Below are 21,153 nucleotides of genomic sequence, written 5' to 3' on the forward strand. Positions count from 1 at the left end.
ACGCTGCCCAGTCTGCCCTACCTTCCCCTGCCCCCCCACCCACATTCCGCTCCCCCTGTCCACTCTGCCCCGTCCCTCCAGACCAGACAGCAAGACTGCTGCAGCCTTTGGGGGAGGGGGAGGGGAGCAGTGATACTCCAAATAGCACATGCGCAAACACACACATCTTTTAAATACAACTTGCTCACAAGTTCCACCTTTGCCCTGTACAGGACAATGTTGGAGAGATTATCGGGGGTGGGGGGGGGGGGGGGGGGGGGTGCAGTTTAAGGTACACCCCTGTGCAGAACTCCAGGGAAAGTGTGAGGAGGCAGGCAGTCAGTCAGTCATTTGGAGATGGTGCGTGGCCTCCCATCGGTGTCCAGAACTATTCTCAGCAGCATTTCAGTAAGCAAAGTTCGTTTTTATATCATTGTAAGCAAAAGGCACGATCAGTGTTGGAAACACCTCTTGGATATAATGTTTCTATCGGGACCTCGAGGTCTCCTTCGGATAATCCGAAATTCAGATAATTGACATTCGGATAATCGAGATGAATCAGCAGGGTTTCACAGGGATATAGGCCAAAAGCTAGCAAATGGGATGAGGTCAAACTGGGATGTCTGGTCAGTGCGGACTAGTTGGATCAAAGGGTCTGTTTCCATGCTGTACAACTGACACCCAAATCCCTCTGTGCTGCACTGTCCTAGAGAGTCTGTGAACTTGTGCCTATGGGACATAACTCCTTGCACTGATTCAATCCTGGCATGAGCTTTGGAAAGGATACTGATCCGTTTGTGGCCGCTTGAAGTTAGCAGGGAGGTGAGCTTCATATAATATCTTGGCCTTCGAGTTTCCCATCTCTCGAATGCACTGTTGCAGGCAAAAATACAAGAATCTAGTTATTGGAACATCACATCAGTTGTATCAACAACACAAAACTACCCACAGGGCATTAGTGAAATCAAACAATAACAAATTGCTGGAGAAACTCAGGTCTGGCAGCATCTGAGGAGAGAAAGCAAAGCTCATATTTTGAGTCCTGTGATACTTTTCTAGAACTGAAAGCAACCATTTATCAAATGTATTTAAAAAAATACACTAATACACGTTTCCAAATCTCTTCCTATTCCATTGTAAACAGATCAATTAGCAGATAGATTAATAAAAGCTTCCTCAATTATAAAACGGAGTGAATGCTGTGCTATTCCCAGCAATAAGCCGAGCAATGCACCCTTCCCTGCAGCAGGGTCAGCAAGCACCTGAACAATTCCAGTGCATTTTCCCCACTGTACTCGAGAGGTTTCCTTACATTTTTGTAAACACCAGTTTTTGCCCGTTTCCTGCAGTGAATGATCATACCACACATTAATATGGTATGGATAGTAATGCTCCAGCTGTGGAGAGCTCAGGCTGGTTGTACAACACCTTTAATCTTGAACTATTATCTTCCATTTAAATGGAAGATAAACAACACATTCAGGCTTAATGGAATTCAGACTGATAAAGTGAACCATATGACACACCGAACATGCTCACTGTCAGTGTTTCTGAGCTGCATTGGTGTCTTATTTGGTGCAGTAGCTGGATGGAATAGTTTGGGGGGGGGTTGCATGTGGTCAGAGAAAGAGAGCAAAATGGTTATTTCATGTGTTCAGTTGTCAGTGGTAACTTCATCACTTTCACAATGTCAACAAAACAGAGGGGTCAGTTTGTTTCAGATTACAAATTGTCGCAAGATTTCAGCTCTCACTTATTATTCAACTAACTAAGTGATATAGAAGAACAGCACAATTTCAATCATCAAATCAATTGGCTCAGTGATGTTGGTATTGGGAGAACTTTCCACTTTTTCAATTCCATAGGATCATTTTCAGTCTGAACAAAGCCTTGTCAAAGATAGCCACGATAGATCTCCATGCCCTCAACATAGAACTCAAAATCCAGTTTGGACTGCAGCTTGAAACCAACTTTCCAAATCAGACTCTGTGAGACTACTGAGTGAAGCTGCCTTCACTACACCCAATAGATTGCAGGCATCTAACACTGCCTCCCCTCACCCCTTCAAATGCCACACACCTCTCCCTAAACTGTCCTCTCAGCTCATGCAACTCACTGCCCTGAGCAAAGTGTGCACAGTACCTGTATCTGTTCTGGTGTCCACTGATCCAGATTGACTGATTTCACTTTGGAGATATGAACTCCAAGCTTTCTGTGAATACCTGCACAGCGAATGCACACAAACACTCCCAGGTTCCATGAAGCCCATCTTGGTCCTATAGAAAGGATAAGTCAAAGTTAGAACCAAAAACAGGTTTGAATAGGATTTGGAGAAGACGTTACTCCAACATAAAAACAGAAAAGTTTGGAAATACATCTGTGGAACAAATTTTCAAGGTAATTTTCCTAATTGGGCAAAGATCAACATGTAATGCATTTAATAAAAATTCCCAGGAAGTGAAGGAGGATCAAAAGCAGGAAACGTTGTATAACAAACTGGATAATAGTGCAAGAAATAAAAGAATGATGGTGGGTTCAACAAGGAGACAGAACATTGGCCTAGAGATGACGTGAATGGCAATGACAGGCTTAATAATATCTCAAGTTCAAAAAAAAAAGGATGCATTGGTGGTAATTTTAATCGTGTGAAATCCATGCTGTTTCTGACGTATGATTCTTTGACTGCTCATAGTGAATTCCACAATATCAAATCAATGCAACAATCACAAACATCAAACCAAGTAAATGGTAATACGGTTCTTCTCTGCACCTATTGCACAGAGGGCAAGGGAATGAATCCAAAGATCAATTCAAGTTTACAGCTGAATACTAGCCTGAATAGGATGCTGCTGCTATTTTAGACACAAGACCAGGAGTAGGGTGTTTGGCCTCTTTAACTCTGCTGTGCCATTCAGTAAGATCATAGCTGATCCAAAATTCATTACATCCACTTCACTGCCCTTCCTCTAAAACCCTTCATTCTCTTACTGATCAACACTCTACCTCAGCCTTAAAAATACACAAGGGCCTTACCTACACAGCTCTCTGCAGCAAGGAGGTTCAAAGATTCTCAACCCTCAGAGAAATAATTCCCCATCGCAGTCTTAAATCAGCATGCCTTTGTTCTGAGGCTTTGCCCTCAGACACTAGACTCTCCCAAGTGGGGAAACGTCCTCTCAGTATTTACACTGTCAAGTCCCTAAAGAAACATGTTTCAATAAGATCATCTCTCAGTCTTCTAAGCTCCAGTGAATAGAGCCCCACCCTGTTTAGCCTTTGCTTATAAGACAATCCTTCCATACAAGGCATCATCCCAGTGAACCTTCTCCAAGCTGCCTCCACTGAAATGATATCTTTCCTTAAATAAGGACGTAAATTGCTCTCAGCACTCTAGGATGTGGTCTCACCAGCATCTCATACAGTTGCAGCAAAACTTCCCTAATCTTATACTCCAACCGCCTTGAAATAAGGGCCAACATTCCATTAGCCTTCCTGATTACCAGCAGCATCTGTGCTACCTTCTTGTGTTTCATGCACAAGTACCCCCCATGTGCCTGTGTTGCAGTTTTTCTGTGCATAAATAACATTCTGTTCTATTGTTCTCCCTTCCAAAATGAATTATGCTGTTTTTCCCCACACTACACTCCATTTGTAACTTGTTGCCCACTTATTTAACCTAATGATATCTCTTTGTAAGCGGTGTGTATCCCTCTCAACTTACCTTTCCACCTACTTTTGTGTCATCTGCAAATTTGGCTACAGTACTTTCCCTTCCTTCCTCCAAGTCAATAATGTAAATAATTCTAGTCCCAGCATTGATTCCTGTGGAACCCCACTTGTTACAGGTCACCAAAGATGAAGGATCCCTTATCCTCACTTGCGGTTTCCTATCCCTGAGCTAAGTTTCTATTCATGTGAAGTTCCTAATTCCAACAGCATGGGTTCTTATCACTTCACCTTTTGTGAGGTATCTTGTAGAACACTTTCTGAAAGTCCAAATACAACACATATATCCTCCCTCTATCTACTGGTTGAGACTTCTGAGAAAATCCTAGTAAATTAGTCAGACATGAAGCCATACTGACTCGGCTCGATTATTCAGGCATGTGCGCAGTCGCAGCACCACGTCTGAGCAGCAAAATACTGCATTCATTCAGATATATGCAAAGCTGGTACATTGATGCACAAGATACACTCAACATCAGCCATTTTCAACTCGCAGGGATGGGCTTTCCCAAGTCTCCTCTTCATTCCTGTGGTTGGTGTAGTCTGAAAAGGTCCAATTTTGATGAGCTTCCCCATAAAACATTATGGTTCCTTTCAATAAAAGGTCAGCTCTCATTCGAAATTGCCACTCTACTAATCAGTTGCCCTCAGAAATTGAAACTGACCAGCCCACATTACCATATTTATCTTCCCGTAATACTCCATGAAGGCAGGAAGATTTAGTGCCAGGACTGCTACCACTCTGTGTATGTGTGTTATTTTATCAATGCTGAGAAATAGCGCTATTTCTAAACAGAACAACAACTGTTAACACTTATGTAGTTCCATTCACAGAATGGAACATGCCAAGCCTCTTCCGCAGCATTACAGAACAAAAAGCTGCCACAGAAAGGAACCACATTGGGTCAGCTGAGCATGGGCATGATCAAGGAGCTCAGTCTGGAGCAGGGTGACGCCAGCTGCCTGCTTTTCCTAGTTCACAACAGGGGAGCATTTGACAAACAGTTTTGTCATAAATTACACAAAGAAACAGGAAGATTACAATTCACTGTTTAACTGTAAGTAAAACAATGCTTTAGCAATTTCTGGAGGAGAGAATTTAAAACATAATCTAAGCAACACAAAGCGAGTAGCCAGAAATTCAGTCAGATGCAGAATTGCAGTACTGTAGCATACAGGACAAAACTGTCATTGTACAACACCAGAGTATATACTGTCAGGAAAGAGTTCATCACTAAGTTTTAGAATGTACAATGTGTTGGGACTAATCTGTCAATTGTATAACATTGTGGTGCAGTACCAGAGGGGATGGATCTGAGGTGTATAATAGCCGGGCACAGAGCCAATGGGTAGAGTTCTGTCCCTTTGAACACTGGGGTACATGGCAGATTAATGACATGACAGTCTGTTACAGTCGAACAGTGCACTATGGTACCTGTAAATCAGATCGGTCACTATCCAACACTGGGATACAATACTGGTAAAGACATGTATGTCACTGTGTAACAATAGGCTATAGTACTGCTGGGAACTGGTCTGTCATTATAAACACTGGGGTAAACTACAAGTGGAGATAGTTCGATCATTTGACAACATTGGCTTATAGCACTGGCAAGGGCTGATCTATTAGTGTCTAACTTTAGAGTCTATGCTGTTGGGATATATTGATCATTTGTAATACTGCAATGAGGTGCTGGAGAAGTCTGATATGTCACTGTATAACATCAGGGATACAGCACCAGCAGGGACAGGTCTGCCATTGTGTAATACCAGGGTACAATACTGGTGAAAACAGATGTACTACTGAATAGGATTGGATACAATACTTACGAGGATCACAAAATCCAAAATATAAATACAGTCGTGAAGTCTTTTGATCTAATGGGAAAGACCTGAGGGGCATTTTTTTCTAGAGAGTGTGGGGCGCATATGCAGTGAGCTGCCAGAAGAAGGGGTCGAGGTGGGTACAATGACAACATTTAAAAGACATTTGGACACATACATGGATAGGAAAGGTTTAGAGGGATAAGAGCAATATTCAAACAAATGAGACTAGTTTGCTTTAGGAAATATGGTTGGCATGGATGAGTAGGGGCAAGGGCCTGTTTCCATGCTTTATGGCTATAATGATAGACTTGTCACTGTATGTATGTATTGGTGGAAACAGGTCTGTCACTGTATAACACTTGGGTATAACATTGTCACATTTAAAGTCTGGTTGAAGATTTGTAGCTCGGGTGTCCGTTGTTGTGGTTCTGTTCGCCGAGCTGGAAGTGTTTGCTGCAAACGTTTCATTCCCTGGCTAGGGAACATCATCAGTGCTATTGGAGCCTCCTGTGAAGCGCTGCTTTGATGTTTCTTCCGGTATTTATAGTGGTTTGTTCTTGCCGCTTCCGGGTGTCAGTTTCAGCTGTAGTAGTTTGTATGTGGGGTCCAGGTCGATGTGTCTGTTAATGGAGTTTGTGGATGAATGCCATGCCTCTAGGAATTCCCTCCCTGCAAGAACATCCGTCAACAGACACATCGACCTGGACCCCACATACAAACTACTACAGCTGAAACTGACACCTGGAAGTGGCAAGAACAAACCACTATAAATACCGGAAGAAACATCAAAGCAGCGCTTCACAGGAGGCTCCAATAGCACTGATGATGTTCCCTAGCCAGGGAACGAAACGTTTGCAGCAAAAACTTCCAGCTCGGCGAACAGAACCACAACATTGTCACATTTTGCTTTAGACCAGCTGTTGATGTAAATTATGTTTTAGCTATCGACCTTGTTGAGACTTGCCACACGTAAAATGTAGGCCATTCAGCTCATTGTGACTACTCCAACAGTGAGATCATAGCTGATCTGATAATCCTCAAAATAAAACAATGGACTGAATATTGAAGATTTGAAACAAAAAAATAACAAATTGCTGGAGAATCTCAGCACGTATGCAGAGAAAATAAAATTAACAGTTAAGTCCAGTGACCCTTTGATACAAATACCTCCTTTTCGTAGGTGCTTCTAGTTCTGGAGGGGGGTCACTGGATTCTAAATGTTAACTGCTTTCTCTGTACAGATGTTGCTAGATGTACTGAATTTCTCCAGCACTGTATGTTTCTGATACATCTTGATTATCAAGATCGCCACTTTCTTGCCTTTGCCATATAACCCTTGACTGCTGTACTGATTAAAAGCCTGTCCATTTCAGCCGCGAATATATTTAATGACCGGTAGCTCTCTGTAGCAAAGATTCCCACAGACTTACTATCCTCAGAGAAGAAATTCCTCCTCATCGGTCAAAAACATGCAACTTCCTATCCTGAGATTATGCCCTCTGGTCCTAGACTCTCCCAGAGAAAGGGCAAACAACCTTACCACATCTCCCCTATCAAACCTCTTGGGAATCTTTTATGTTTTAATAAGGTCTCATTCAGGGATCAAACTTGCATACGACTAGCACAATTATCGTTTTCTTACACGATGCCCTGAACAATATGGCCAAGTAGAAAACAAAGCAATTGCCTGACTCATGCTGACTCTGTAGTACAGGAAGCAGTACTTCATTTTATCAGAGGCGACTCCCAACTTGTGTACAAGGAAGATTCTGATGAGAACCATAGAAAATGCTCGCAAATATAGATTACAGCAAGAAAACTTTTCATGCGCAAAATTCAACAAACAATAGGAAGCAGCTCTCATTCGGAGGAGAGCAAGCGTGAGATACAGATCGAGAAACTATCATAACCCTACAGAGTAGTTAGTGCGATCTCAGGACTGGCTGACAGCAGTACTATAACAAGCAGTTACTGTCAGGAAGCGATTACTAAGAGTACATTGCTTTATGCGATGTACTGATGACATTTGGATTTTCACTCAAAATGGTGACTTGAAAGCACACCTGGAATTAAATGGCAACAGGGAGGCAGAGGATCTTGTCCTTATTGGGAGAAAAATCTTCATTGCTTTAACTTAGATGAGTCAGGAATCCTCTAAAATACAGTCTCATGGGTTGGGAGAGAAAACAGTACTCTTTAGGGGTGTTCAGGATGGCACAGTGGCTCAGTGGTCAGCACTACTGCTTCACAGTGCCAGAGCACCAGATTTGATTCCACCGTCAGGCAACTGTCTGCATGAAGTTTCCACATTCAGTGTGGATTTCCTCCAGGTACTCCAGTTTCCTCCCTTAGTTCTTAGATGTACAATATGGGTTGATTTAGCCATCCTGAAATTGTCTGTAGTATCAGGGACGTGCAGGCTAGGTGGATCAGCCATAGGAAATGCAGGGGGGTGGCTATTGGTCAGAATGGACTCGGTTGGCCGAACAGTCGGTTTCCAGTCTGTAGGAATTTTATGATTCTTTAGGGAATGCACAGGCTTCTGAATGGATACCAGCTTGCTTTCTTAGTGATTTTTACATCACTCTGAGCCAATTCATTCTATCTGGCTATTGAAAATTCTTTGGGTGCGTATGTGACGGGGTGGGGGCACAGGATAGAGTTAGAAATTTTGAGTGGCAGGCAGTAGTTTGGAGGGGTATTGGGCAGACACCAGCAGCAGTTGGGCGGTTGGGGGGGGGGGCAGCGGTGGTGGAGAGGGATGACAGAAGGGTCACTGGACACAAAACATTAACAACGTTTTCTCACCACAGATGTTCTTGACCTGCTGAATTTCTCCAGCTATTTCTGTATTAGTTCCACTTCCTCAATCTTAGTTTCAGTTCAGATATCTTCCTCCTGCCTAGCTTTAAAAAAATCCAATGATTTGCATAACTGCACTGAACCAAGAGTTGAAAGCTCAGTCGCTCCAGTTTGTGATAGCTAATTGTTATATACACCAATATAAAATCAGTGAAAGAGGAAATTCACACCCCAACTCCATAAACTGCAAAACTATTGTGCCAACTCACCACCCTGTGAATGGAACAATGGAAGAAAATCCACCTTAAAAACGTTCCTACAAAGTTCTGTAGATAGGCCCCTGGACCTTAAAGGTGATCTCTCAACAGATGGTGTGGACCTGCTGAGTATTTCAGGACATACCGCTTCTAATCCAGATTTCAAGAACCATCAGTGTTTATCTTTTGTTTCAGATTATACAAAGTTCATCCTGGTTCCATAACAGCTACTGGGTCCTTCCACCAAGTCAGCGCTGGTGTCTTTTCACACTCTAAGCCAACCAATAGTAACAACATATATTTCTGTTTCATCATCATGCACTTAAACTAGCTCATTTTCTAGGCTCATTATTGTAATTATGACACGTGGTACCAAGTTCCACATTCTCTCAAGGTAAACAAGATAAATACGTTACCTTTATATTCTCTGGACTTACTGGTGACAATTTCATATTTGTAACTGGACTGCCCAAATCAAAAACTGTTTTAAAGAACATATATTCAGCCCACTGAGTATAAGTTTATGTTGGTGGCTGCTTTGGCTTGAGTGGTATTAAGCTACAGGGGTTATTGGAGTCTACACCCATCCAGGCAAGTGGGAAGTACAGAGGAACCTCGATTATCTGGCACTCAATTTATCCGAACAAGACCACAAGGTCCTGATGCTTGCCTAAACTGTGTTATCCGGCATTCAATTATCTGGACATTTAATTACCGAACAAAATACCCCTCGCCTGTGTTGTTCGGATAATCGAGGTTCTTCTGTATTCATTCGCTCCTGACTTGTGCTTTTGGAGAAACTGAAGGTGAATTATTTCAAACTTAATCTGTATTGAATATTGATTGCTTTAAAGTTTTTCCATAAACATTTCAGCAGTCAGCAAGAACACAGAAATTTGGTCCTTTTTGGAATGAAGGAAATCTGGCCTTCAGATTATTAAGCTTGTCTTTAAAATAATCAATCAGCAGTGTGTACCACATACAAGAGGCCTTGCAGAAACTTGCCAAAACTTCAAGAGCATCTTCCAACCAATGACATCTAATTGTCTGGAAGGAAAAGGGCAACAGATTCATAGTAACACCACTGCCTGAAAGATCCCCTCCAAGCCATTCATCATCCTAACTTGGAAATATTTCCGCATTCCTTCGGTATCACTGGATCAAAATTCTGGAAATCCCTCACCACAGATTGTGGGTTTAACCTATATCAGTGATTCAAAGCAGCTGTTCACCATTATTTAGTAAGATCAACTAGGCAGGATGACAAATGAAGACTTTGCCAGGAATGTTCACAACCAAGTGTTGCAGAGCCACATTCACTTTCCCCCATCCACTGACCTCAGCATCTGAATGTAGTGTCTTCAAAGTGAGGTATCAAACTCGAGTGAGATCAGGTACAATTGCTCAGATACAGTAAGTTGTCTAATCAGTCAACAGGATCTCAATCCTAGCTCAAAGGACTTGCTATCTCACATACTATTCTCATTAGAAACAAACAAACAGTCTCGCTCACAGCACAAAAGGATTTTCTATCTCTTCCATGAATAAGATGCTTTGACATGAATGAGATAACCTGCAAAATAATGTACCTATTAACCTCTCATTGCTCATTTGGATTCTTGCTGTTCTTTTACCTTGATGGCACTTTGGTGATGTGATTCCACACTAATTTTGCTACACTTTACAGTGGACTGAATTGGCTGTGGGATGCTATGGAATGTTTTTGGAATGTTTTTAGAATGTGAAAGGCATTACTTTAAAGCAATACCCTTTTCACACAAGTCTCGCCTCACTCCACTGGTCCATGTTGTGCATACAATCCGCATGACTGCCAAACATATGGTTTCTATATATGACGTGGCGTGACTATATATAAAACAGAAAAATGAAGCAATCAGTTGATGAAAGTCATTGATCAGAAACTTTTATGCTGTTTCTCTCCACAGATGCTGTCGGACCCAGTTACTTCCAGCATTTTATTTCAAATTTCTAGAATACACAGTAATTTGCTTTTTGATGACGATCACGAGTTCTGTATATGATTCAGTCTTTATATCTTTTGAAAGATACCAGCCAAATAGGATGAGGGCTGCCATGCTGGAAGTTGTCACTGGCCTGTCTGGGTCAGGGATTAGCCTGTTCGAGAGCAACAAATGCAAGTAAGAGAATGACACGGCCTGTGATTGTGCTGCAGGGAGATTGAAATAATAAATCAAATCCAAAAAAAAGGTACAGTGAAAAGTGCTGTGCTGCATGCTGTGCAGGAAGATCATACCGTATCAATATCAGAGTGCATCAGGGTAGTAGAACAGAGTGCAGAATACATTGTTACAGCAGCAGAGGAGAGAGGGAGACACAGAGAGATTAACAGTAACATTTGAGAGGTCCATTCAAACGTCAGATAACAGCAGGGAAGAAGCTACTCTTGAATCTGTTTGTACACATACTCAAACGTTTATATCTTTACCACCCTCAACAAAGAGTATAACTGGGGTGAGAGGGGTACTTGATTTTATTGGTTGCTTTCCTGAGACAGTGCGAAGTATAGATAGGGTCAATGCATGGAGGCTGGCTTGCAAGATTAACTGGGTGGTGTTCACAACTCTCTATAGTTTGTTGCTGTTTTGGCAAGAGCAGTTGCTGTAAAGCGCGGCACAGGAAAAGCACAGCAGGTCAGGCAGCACTCGAGGAGCAGGAGAGTCGACATTTCGGGGATAGGCCGGACAAACAGCTCCTGCATCTCAGATGCTGCCTGATTTGTTGTGCTTTTTCAGCACCATACTTTTCGATTCTGACTCTCCAATATCTGCAGTCCTCACATTCTCCCTGAGAAAAGCAGTTGCCATATCATACTATGATGCATTCAGATAGGATGCTTCCTATAGAGCATCTATCGAAATTGGTATGGCTATCTATGGATATGGCAATTCTCCTCAGCCTCCTGAGGAAATAAAGGCATTGTTATGCTATCTTGGCCACAGCGTTTGCGTGGGTGGACCAGGATAGATTGTTGGTGATCACCACTGTCAGGAACCTGACACCCTTGACCATCTGCATCTCAGCACCACAGCTACGAACATTTGCGTGCCTCCCACTCCACTTCCTGAAGATGCAAAATGGACAGATTTAGGAATGCAGTGAAAAGGAAGTCATTACGTTATTGCAGCGGGGGCGAGGGGGAGGGGCATGTTTGGGGTTATGTACTTCTTAAGGCCTCAGCTTTGCTTTGTGAACGTGGGCTTGTCCAACAAACAGTTCATGGGCTCACTGTGAGCTCGAAACTTTTAAAGAGCGTTTGAATTCATACTTTTCTGACTTAGGGGAGAATGTTCTGACTCAGTCGCTGCTGAACAGAAAAAGAAATCACCTTACTCTTTGTCTGCATTGCAAAGTTACAAATGTATTTTCAGTCGGTGTTGAAAATAATACAGGACACTATGTTAACCCATTGGACTCGCTCAAGGCTAGGATTGCAGCTTTCCTCCAGCACAAAACCAAAATACTGAAGCTGGAAATCAAACAAAATCAGAAATTGCTGGAAATACATGTCAGGTTTGGCAGTAACTATGGAGAGACAAACAAAATTAAGGTCTGCAATGTTTCATACTGGAAATCAGAAACAAAAACAGAACTTGCTGGGAAAACTCAGCAGGTCTGGCAGCATCTGTGAAGAGAAAACAGAGTTAATGTTTTGGATTCAGTGATTGGTCTGAAGAAGGGTCACTGGACCCAAAACGTTTAGTCTGTTTTCTCTCCACTTAACTACAACAGTGGACCTCTGCTTGGAAACATAGGAGTGATGGGAGGAGTCAGACAGTGCTATAAAGGCAGTAATTGCATTGCAGTAGCCTGATCATTTGGCTCAAGCAGAATGCAAACTGAGCATCTTTCCGTTCCTGACCTCTTTACATCCTTGCTCCAAACATGGGGAAAACAGCAGAACTCCAGATGTGAAGGAACTGTGATTGTCCTTGACACCAAGGCAGCATCTGACTGAACATGGCACCAGAGAAACCTCGCAAAACCAGAGTCCATACAGATCTGGGGAACATTCCCTGCTAGTGGAGTGGCAGGTGAAACTTAATTTACATAAATGTGAGATGCTGCATTTTGGAAAGGGAAATCAGGGCGGGACTTTTAATGGTGAAGTCCTGGGGAGGGTTGCTAAATAAAGCGACCTTGGAATGCAGGCTCATAGCTCCTTGAAAGTGGAGTCTCAGGTAGAGAGGATAGTGAAAAAGGCGTTTATTATGCTTTCCTTTAGTAGTCAGGGCACTAAGCATAGGAATTGGGAGGTTGCAACTATACAGGACAATGGTTAGGCCACTTTTGGAATACTGCATGCAATTCTGGTCTCCTCCCTATCAGAAAGATGCTGTGAAAGGATTCAGAAAAGATTTACAAGGACGTTGCCAGGATTGGAGGATTTGAGCTATAGGAAGAGGTTGAATGGGCTGGGACTGTTTTCCCTAGAGTGTTGGAGGCTGAGGGGGTGACCTTATAGAGGTTTATAAAATCATGAGGGGCATGGGTAGAGTAAATCGACAATGTCTTGTTCCTGGGGTGGGGGAGTCCAGAACTAGAGGGCATAGGTTTTGGGTGAGAGGGGAAAGATTTAAAAGGGACAAGATTTAAGGGGCAACCTTTTCACGCAGAGGGTGATGGATGGAATGGGCTACCAGAGGAAGTGGAGGAGGCTGGTACAATTACAATTGTTAAAAGGCATCTGGATGGTTATATGAATATGGCGGGTTTAGATAGATATGGGCCAAATGCTGGCAAATGGAACTAGATTAGGCTAGCATATCTGGTCAGCATTGACGACTTGGACCAAAGGGTCTGTTTCCATGCTGTACATTTCTATGACTAAGTAGGGAATGTCCTTCACATCCATGACTTGTGCCTTGTCAAAGACGGACAGAGTTTAGGGAGACAGGTGGGGAGTTGCGTGTTGCAGGATTCCTAATCTCTAACCAGATCCTGTAGCCGCAGTATTTATATAGCTGGTCCAATATAGTTTCTGGGCAATGGTAACCCACCAGGATGATTCAGTGATGGTAGTGTCATTAAAATATTAAGGAATGATGGTTAAATCCTCTTTTGTTGGAGATGGTCATTGCCTGGCAAATGCGTGATACAAATGTTACTTGCCACTGATTAACCCCAGCCTGAATATTGCCAGGGTCTTGCAGTATATGAACATTATCTGCTGCAACACTGTACCTCCCATGAATAGTACTGAACAGTGTGAAGTGAGCAGCAAACATCCCTTCTTCTGATCTGATAGACACAAGGCCATTTCGGAAGCAGCTGAAGACGTATGAATATTGCTTCTCATTGTTCTGTCCTCCGAGGACCTGAGGCAGAGGTCTGAACAAGAAAGCTGTGTCAGCACATCTTTGCGGGGTCCCCAAGCAATAGTGTGGCCACACAGCCGTGCAGCTTGGAAGAAACACTGCCTACAGCACTATCCCAAGGACCTCCTCCATGTCCTGCAGTTGAGATGACTGACGTGTAACAACCACAATTGTCTTCCTTTGTGCTGGTTATGACTCTGAACAGCAAAGACCTTTCCCCACCCCAATTCTCAGCGACTCTAGTTTTACTGGGACTACAAGCTTTTCTCATAAGATGATCCCTTATTCCAGGAATCAGCTGACTGAATCACCTTTGAATTGTTTCCAATGTAAGAAGGTCCCTTTTCAAGCAGTGAGACCAAAATTGCACACGGCATTACAGGTGAGGTCTCCATACTGTTTTAGCTTGTCCTTGCTTACTTTCACATTCTATTTTTCTTGAATTCCATTCGTCGTCTTGATTACTATTAATCGACATGCTGATGTCCGCATACAAGAATACGGAGGACCATACAACGGTTGGGAAACAAGTGCAACTAAAGGTTCTGCCCAGTAGATATCAGTTGAGAATGGGAAGATTAACAGAGGTGAGCATGAAAGGCAAGGTAATAGGTTCATTTGCCCAGTCCAGTGTTCACTGACTTATACTGGCTCTGATATTCACAATGCATACACATAAACACAATACATAAAGACACAACCTTTTGTTTAAGTTTCTCCAAGAGAGGCAATGGCCAAGTGGTATTGTCACGAGACTATGAATTCAGAAATTCAAGTATTGTTTGAGGATCAGGTTTAAATTTTGCCACAGCAGATAAAAATCTGGAATTAAAAGTCTAATGATGTCCATAAAACCACTACCGATTGTTGGAGAATCCCATCTGATTCACTCCTGTCCTTTAGGTAAGAAAATCTACCACCCTACATCTTACTCCAGAGATACAGCAACTCTTTGCTGTTCAGAGTCATAGCCAGCACAAAGGAAGACAATTGTGGTTGTTACACGTCAGTCATCTCGACTGCAGGACATGGAGGTGATCCTTGGGATAGTGCTGTAGGTAGTGTTCCCTCCAAGCTGCACGGCTGTGTGGCCACACTACTGCTTGGGGACCCCGCAAAGATGTGTTGACTCTAAACTGCCCTCTGAAATGATCCAGCAAGCCACTTCCCCACTGTGATTAGACTGCTGAATGAACTTCTCTCATTTCAAATCTAATGTTGCCCTTGTTTTTTTGTTTACCTCCTTTGCAGTTGTAACCTTGTATGCCTCACTCTCTCGAAGCACCATCTGTATGTCGTTATTTGCTATGATCTATCTGTATTGCTCGCAAAAAAAAACTTTCGACTGTACTTAGGTTTTTGTGACAATAAATCAAATAATCGCGGTGAAGTCTCGGATGAGCTACCTACAGTACGTGGACTGCAGCAGTTCAAGGCAGCAGCTCACCACCATCTTCTCAAAGACAAATTAAAATAAGATTGATCCTTCCATCCCTCCTACCATCTACTGCTCAACACTTTTCTGAACTGCTCAAAACCCTAGCCAGAGAAACATTAGCCAACCTGCTGGACATACAGAACAGACAACAGGACATTGAACCTATCAACAAAGACGGCATACTCAAACTACTGGACCTGTGCCTCACAACACACTTCACATTCAACAACCAAATATATGAACAAATCACGGCACACCCATGGGCTCACCCATCTCTGGACTCAGAGCAGAAGCAGTAATGCAAAGATTAGAACAAACAGTCTTACCGCAAATTCAACCCAAACTCTGGGTCAGATATGTAGATGACACCTTCGCAACCATTAAAAACACAGAAATAGAGAACACACACCGCATCATCAACGCCACACTCACAGGAATCCGATTCGCTCGAGAGGAAGAAAAGGACAACCAGCTCCCATTCCTAGACGTGATGGTACAAAGAACACCTAACAGAGAATTCGCACGAAGGTATACAGGAAAGCCACTCACACAGGCCAAGTCCTAAACTACGAAAGCAACCACCCCAACACACACAAAAGAAATTGCATCAAGACACTATTCAAAAGGGCCACAACACACTGCAGTACAGCAGAGTTGCAAAAAGAGGAAGAAGAACACCTATACAATGTATTCACCAAAAACGGATACCCGCGCAATTTCCTCAACAGATGCCTGAGGGAAAGACAACGGAATGAGGACATGCCACAACCCAAAGGACTAGCCACACTCCCATACATCAAGAGCATTTCCGAACTGACAGCTAGACTACTGCGACCACTAGGACTCATAACAGCACACAAACCAACAGCCACTTTCAGGCAACAACTCACCAGAACGAAGGACCCGATACCCAGCATGAGCAAAACCAATGTACTGTACAAAGTCTCATGCAAGGACTGTACAAAACACTACATAGGACAAACAGGAAGACAGCTAACAGTCCGCATCCATGGACACCAACTAGCCACGAAACGACACAACCAGCTATCCTTAGTAGCCACACATGCAGATGAAAAAAAACCTGAATTCAACTGGGACAACACTACTATTTTAGGACAAGCCAAACAGAGAACAGCCAGGGACTTCCTAGAGGCATGGCACTCATCCACAGATTCAATCAACAAACACATCGACCTGGACCCAATATACCGGCCACTGCAGCGGACAGCTGGAACTGACAACCGGAAGCGGCAAATTCAAATCACTATAAATGCCGGAGGAAAGATCACAGAAGCGCTACACAAGAGGCTCCCAAGCACTGAGGATGTCACCTAGACAGGGGATGAAACGTCTGCAACACAAATTCCCAGCTCGGCAAACAGAACCACAACAACTTTTTAAACTTAATAGCATATTTTAAACATTACTAATATGTTTTATCTAAACTCATATACATTTATAGTTGCGCCATCGAGAGCATTCTGTCTGGATGTATCACTACCTGGTATGGCAACTGTACCATTCAAGATCGGAGACGGTTACAGAGAGTAGTGAACTTGGCCCGGACAATCACAAAGGCCAACCTTCCATCTATAGAATCCATCTATCAGGCCTCCTGTCAAGGAAAGGCCAACAGAATTCTAAAAGATCCATCTCATCCTGACAAAAATGCTTTTCTATAACCTCTATCATGGGGGAGATGATACAGAAGCCTGAACACACGCAGCAGCCGGTTACGAAACAGTTTCTATTCTACTGTTATTAGAATACTGAATGAACTCAAAGTCTTAGCATTCACCTGTATCTGTGGTTTTGTTCTTGCCGCTGTTTACCTATTATTTACTTATCTATGCTACTTAACTCTGTGATCTACCTGTATTGCTTGCAAGACAAAGCTTTCACTGTACCTTGGTACACATGACAATGAATTTAATTATAGAACAACAGTGGCTTGAGTCACTTGACAGAAGCATGATCAAACAAAAGCAGTGTTTCTTTTTAAGTTTCTTGTCTTCTGAAGCAGCCACACCTTCTTTTGTTACAGATATCTCCCGTTTCAGTGAGGGAAAGCCTGTAATGACCTTTTGAGCCCATTGAAAATAACAAGATTATTGTTGGTCTGTACAGCTCTCTATGACTCATATCCCAAACCAAGGACTGCTGACTCAATATTATAATACTCAATGACCTTTCCATAGAATACAGCAACAATTTTAGGAATGCTATATGATTCAGCATCATGTTGTCTTTCAGTAAACATTCAAAGCTTCAGAGAAGTGGGTAGAGTATAAGAGGGCAACAAAAACATGCTCAGACAAGCTAAGAATATTAAAACCCTAAAAAATGAGTGATTGGAAACTTGCCAACTCCATGAGATGAGTGAGTGCATAATTATTGCAGCATTGCCTGACAATGCACATGATGAAAGATGTTTGCACAGGACTTCTTATAATAAAACAGAAAGTGCTGGAGGAACTCATTAGGCCTGGCTGCATCTGAAGAGACAGAAAGTTAATATTGCGAGTCTAATGGCACTTTTTCAGAACTGGATTCTCTCTCCAGGGATGCTTCCAATGCTGCTCAGTTTCTCTTCAGCAATGTCTGTTTTTATTTCAGACCGCCAGCTGCTTCAGTATTTTTCTTTGACCTAATGCGATTGTGCTGGAGGGAACTTGCTGTTTTACAGTACATTTCATGCAGATGTGTTTCTCAAAGAATTTCACAGAGCTGAGCTAGAGATGGTGAAGTTTGACAGGCCTAGGTGAAGAGAACTTACAATGCAGGTGGAGATGAAAGAATCTGTATTGGAGGGAGGGATCAATGAGAAGGAATTTAGGAAATTGTTCAGGTGAATAAAGCCAGTAAACGAAGTAGGGAATTCTACTGTTTACAGATACCTCTGAACCAAAAGGTGTGATGACAATCAGAGAAAAGCTTAGCTGAAGAGGAAGAAATCCACAAAGTGATTATACTTTGGGAAGCAGTGGGAAGTGGTCATGTCACTATACTTTCTAGGGGTAGTAAAGAGTCTTTAGACTATAAGAGGATACAGACTACAAGAAGATAGCTTTAGACCACAAGAGGATATAGACAGGCTGGTCAATGACAATTGGAATTCAAACCGGATAATTGTGACGTGATGCACTTAGGCAGGACAAACAAATCAAGGAAACGTATGATGGACAGTAGGATTCTGGAAAGCACCGAGGATCAGAGGGACCTTAATGTACAGCATTCCTTTAAGGTATCAAGGCAGATGAATAAAGTGATTGAGAAAGCAAATAGGATATTTGGCATAGAGTTTAAGAGTCAGGAAGTAATGTTGGAACTGTATAAAAACTATAGATAGAATACCGTGTGCAGTTTCAGTCACTATATTATTGGAGGGATGAGACTCTAATGGATATCACGCAGAGAAAATTTACCAGGAGATTACCTGAGCCAGAGAGATTTTGTTATGAAGACAGTTTGTACAAACTGGGGTTGTTTTCCTAAGGGAAGAGATTGAGAGGCACACAGGTAAATATATAAAAAATATAAAATTTGAGGGGCCCAGATAGGGTAGAAACTACTCCCCTTGATGGAGGGAGGCAATGACCAGGGGCATAACTTTACAGTTAGGGTAAGATGATTAATAGGATATACGAGGAATAACCTTTTCCCTCAGAGGGTCGTTGAGAATATGGAACTTTGTCTGTAAGACTGGATGTAGCAGAAACCATTATAATATTTAAGCAGTATTTAGATGTATACTTCAAGTGTACAAAGCTATGGGCCACGTAGTGGAAAGTGGGTTTAGAACAGTTAAGTGATTGTGTTTGTGTCAGTCAAAAACATAGGGCTGAAGGCCTCTTTCTGACTGTTTCTCTCTATGACAAATAATCCAGAACTCTGGGCAAATGTTTTGGGGACATAGGTTTGAAACCCTCCATGGCAGATGGTGAAATACAAATTGAACAAAAATCTTGAAAAAGGCAGTGTAAGTGCAACCCTCTAATCACTTGAGTGTTGCAAAAACCTGGCTGGTCCACTAACATCCTTTAGGAACGAAAATCTGGTATTCTCATCTAATCTGGCTGACACATGACTCCAAACCTCAAGTAATGTGATTGACTCTTAACTGCCCTCAAATGGCCGAGAGCGCCAATCCACTCAAGGACATCGAGGGATGGGCAAAGCAGAAAGGCAGTGCAGAATTAGGTGGGAAGCAGAGATTGTGAACTAAGTTGTCTCAGATCTTAAGGATATTAATGAGAGTTGTGGGAGGTGTTTGAAATTATGGCTTGCAGTTTGATGATGTTGGAATTGCATGTTATCCACATTAAAGCTGGATAGGTGACTAGAAAATAGGCTAACAGTCTCTAGGTCAGAGAAGCATCCACAACGTAACTGTATAGTCTTTCCAGCTGATCGGCACAGCCAGGTTCTATCCACTGCTGCTGGCTAGACCGTATTTTCTGCCATCTTCTACTTCACCATCATAATTTACACAAGAATACACAGAGGGGCAGAATAAATCAAATGCTTTCAGTGTGCAGTCAATTGCAACACCTTCAGCTAAAACCACAAGGCTCTCCGGAATCTGCTCTTGTAAATTTATTGATTAAATCTTTCAAAAAGATTCCAACTGATGGCTCAGCGCCAAGAGTCAGCCAGAATAGTGCACAATGTAATCATTGCAACAGTATTTTATATTATGTTGGAACATGCAGCAAATTTAGCTTGCAGGGATTCCTAGAAAAATTCTAGCGTAAGAACCTATGGATAACAGGGAAGAGCAACTAATACATCCCATGTTAAGCACCGCCATTGTCAACACGTTCCCTCAGACATACATTTTGAAATAAAAGAAACTACTTTTATATAGCACCTTTAACAAACTTGTGATGGCCCGAAGTGTTATGCAGTTTTAAAGTGTAGTCATCAGTATAGAAAATGCAGCACTCAATTTAGGAATAGGAAATTAGGCTCTATCGGGCTCAAAAATGGACAAATCCCCTGGCCTGAATGAACTGCATTTTAGGTTGCTGTAAGAGATGAGTCAGGAAATTGCAGGGGCTCTGATACAAACTTTTAACTCCTTTCTGGCCATGGGAGAAGTGCCAGAGGACTGGAGGATGGCAAATGTGGTTACACTTTTTAAGAAGGATAGTAGAGATATCCCAGGAAATTATAGACTGGTGAGTCTCAAATCAGTGGTAATGAAACTATTGGAGAAAATTCTGAAGGAGTGAATTAAAACTCATTTGGCAAGGCATGGGTTAATTAAGGCTAGTCAGAAGGCTTTGTCAGAGGGACATCATTCTGAGAAAATTTATTAAATTTTTTTTAAAAATGTGATGAAGCGTGTGGATGAAGGAAGTTTAGCTGATGTAGTTTATCTCGATTTTAGCAAAGCTTCTGACAAGGTCACACACTGGAGACTGATTGAGAAGGTTAAAGCACATGGAATTAAGGGAACAAAAGCAATAGTTGCTGGAAAAGCTCAACAAGTCTGGCAACAGAAATCAGAGTTAACATTTTGGGTGACTCTACTCAGAATGGAATTAAGGGAAACTTGGTGAGATGGATTAAAAACTGGCTTAGTAACAGGTCCCAAAGGGGCTTGCTAGAAGGTTGTTTGAGTGACTGGAGGCCAGTGTCCAGCCGTATACCACAAGGATCAATACTGGGAGCCTTATGGTTTGTTATATACACGAATGATAAAGATGAAAATATGGGGCAAACATTAAGCAAATTTGCAGGCAACACGAAGATGGGTAGGATG

The 21,153-nt window shown here is 42.4% G+C and overlaps 1 protein-coding gene across 2 annotated transcripts in view; it reads right to left on the reverse strand.

The window, feature by feature from the left end:
* LOC132829860 (stromal membrane-associated protein 2-like) overlaps positions 1-21,153 on the reverse strand; it is a 63,685-nt gene that overhangs the window by 34,934 nt on the left and 7,598 nt on the right. For both annotated transcript variants that reach the window (XM_060847247.1, XM_060847246.1), the window contains exons 2-3: positions 2,122-2,255; positions 767-852 (exon numbers count right to left, since the gene is read on the reverse strand). In XM_060847247.1, the coding sequence (XP_060703230.1) occupies positions 767-852; positions 2,122-2,255 (220 nt within the window). The remainder of the gene's footprint in view (positions 1-766; positions 853-2,121; positions 2,256-21,153) is intronic.

Source organism: Hemiscyllium ocellatum, chromosome 30, assembly GCF_020745735.1.
Source record: "Hemiscyllium ocellatum isolate sHemOce1 chromosome 30, sHemOce1.pat.X.cur, whole genome shotgun sequence".
NCBI lineage: Eukaryota > Metazoa > Chordata > Chondrichthyes > Orectolobiformes > Hemiscylliidae > Hemiscyllium > Hemiscyllium ocellatum.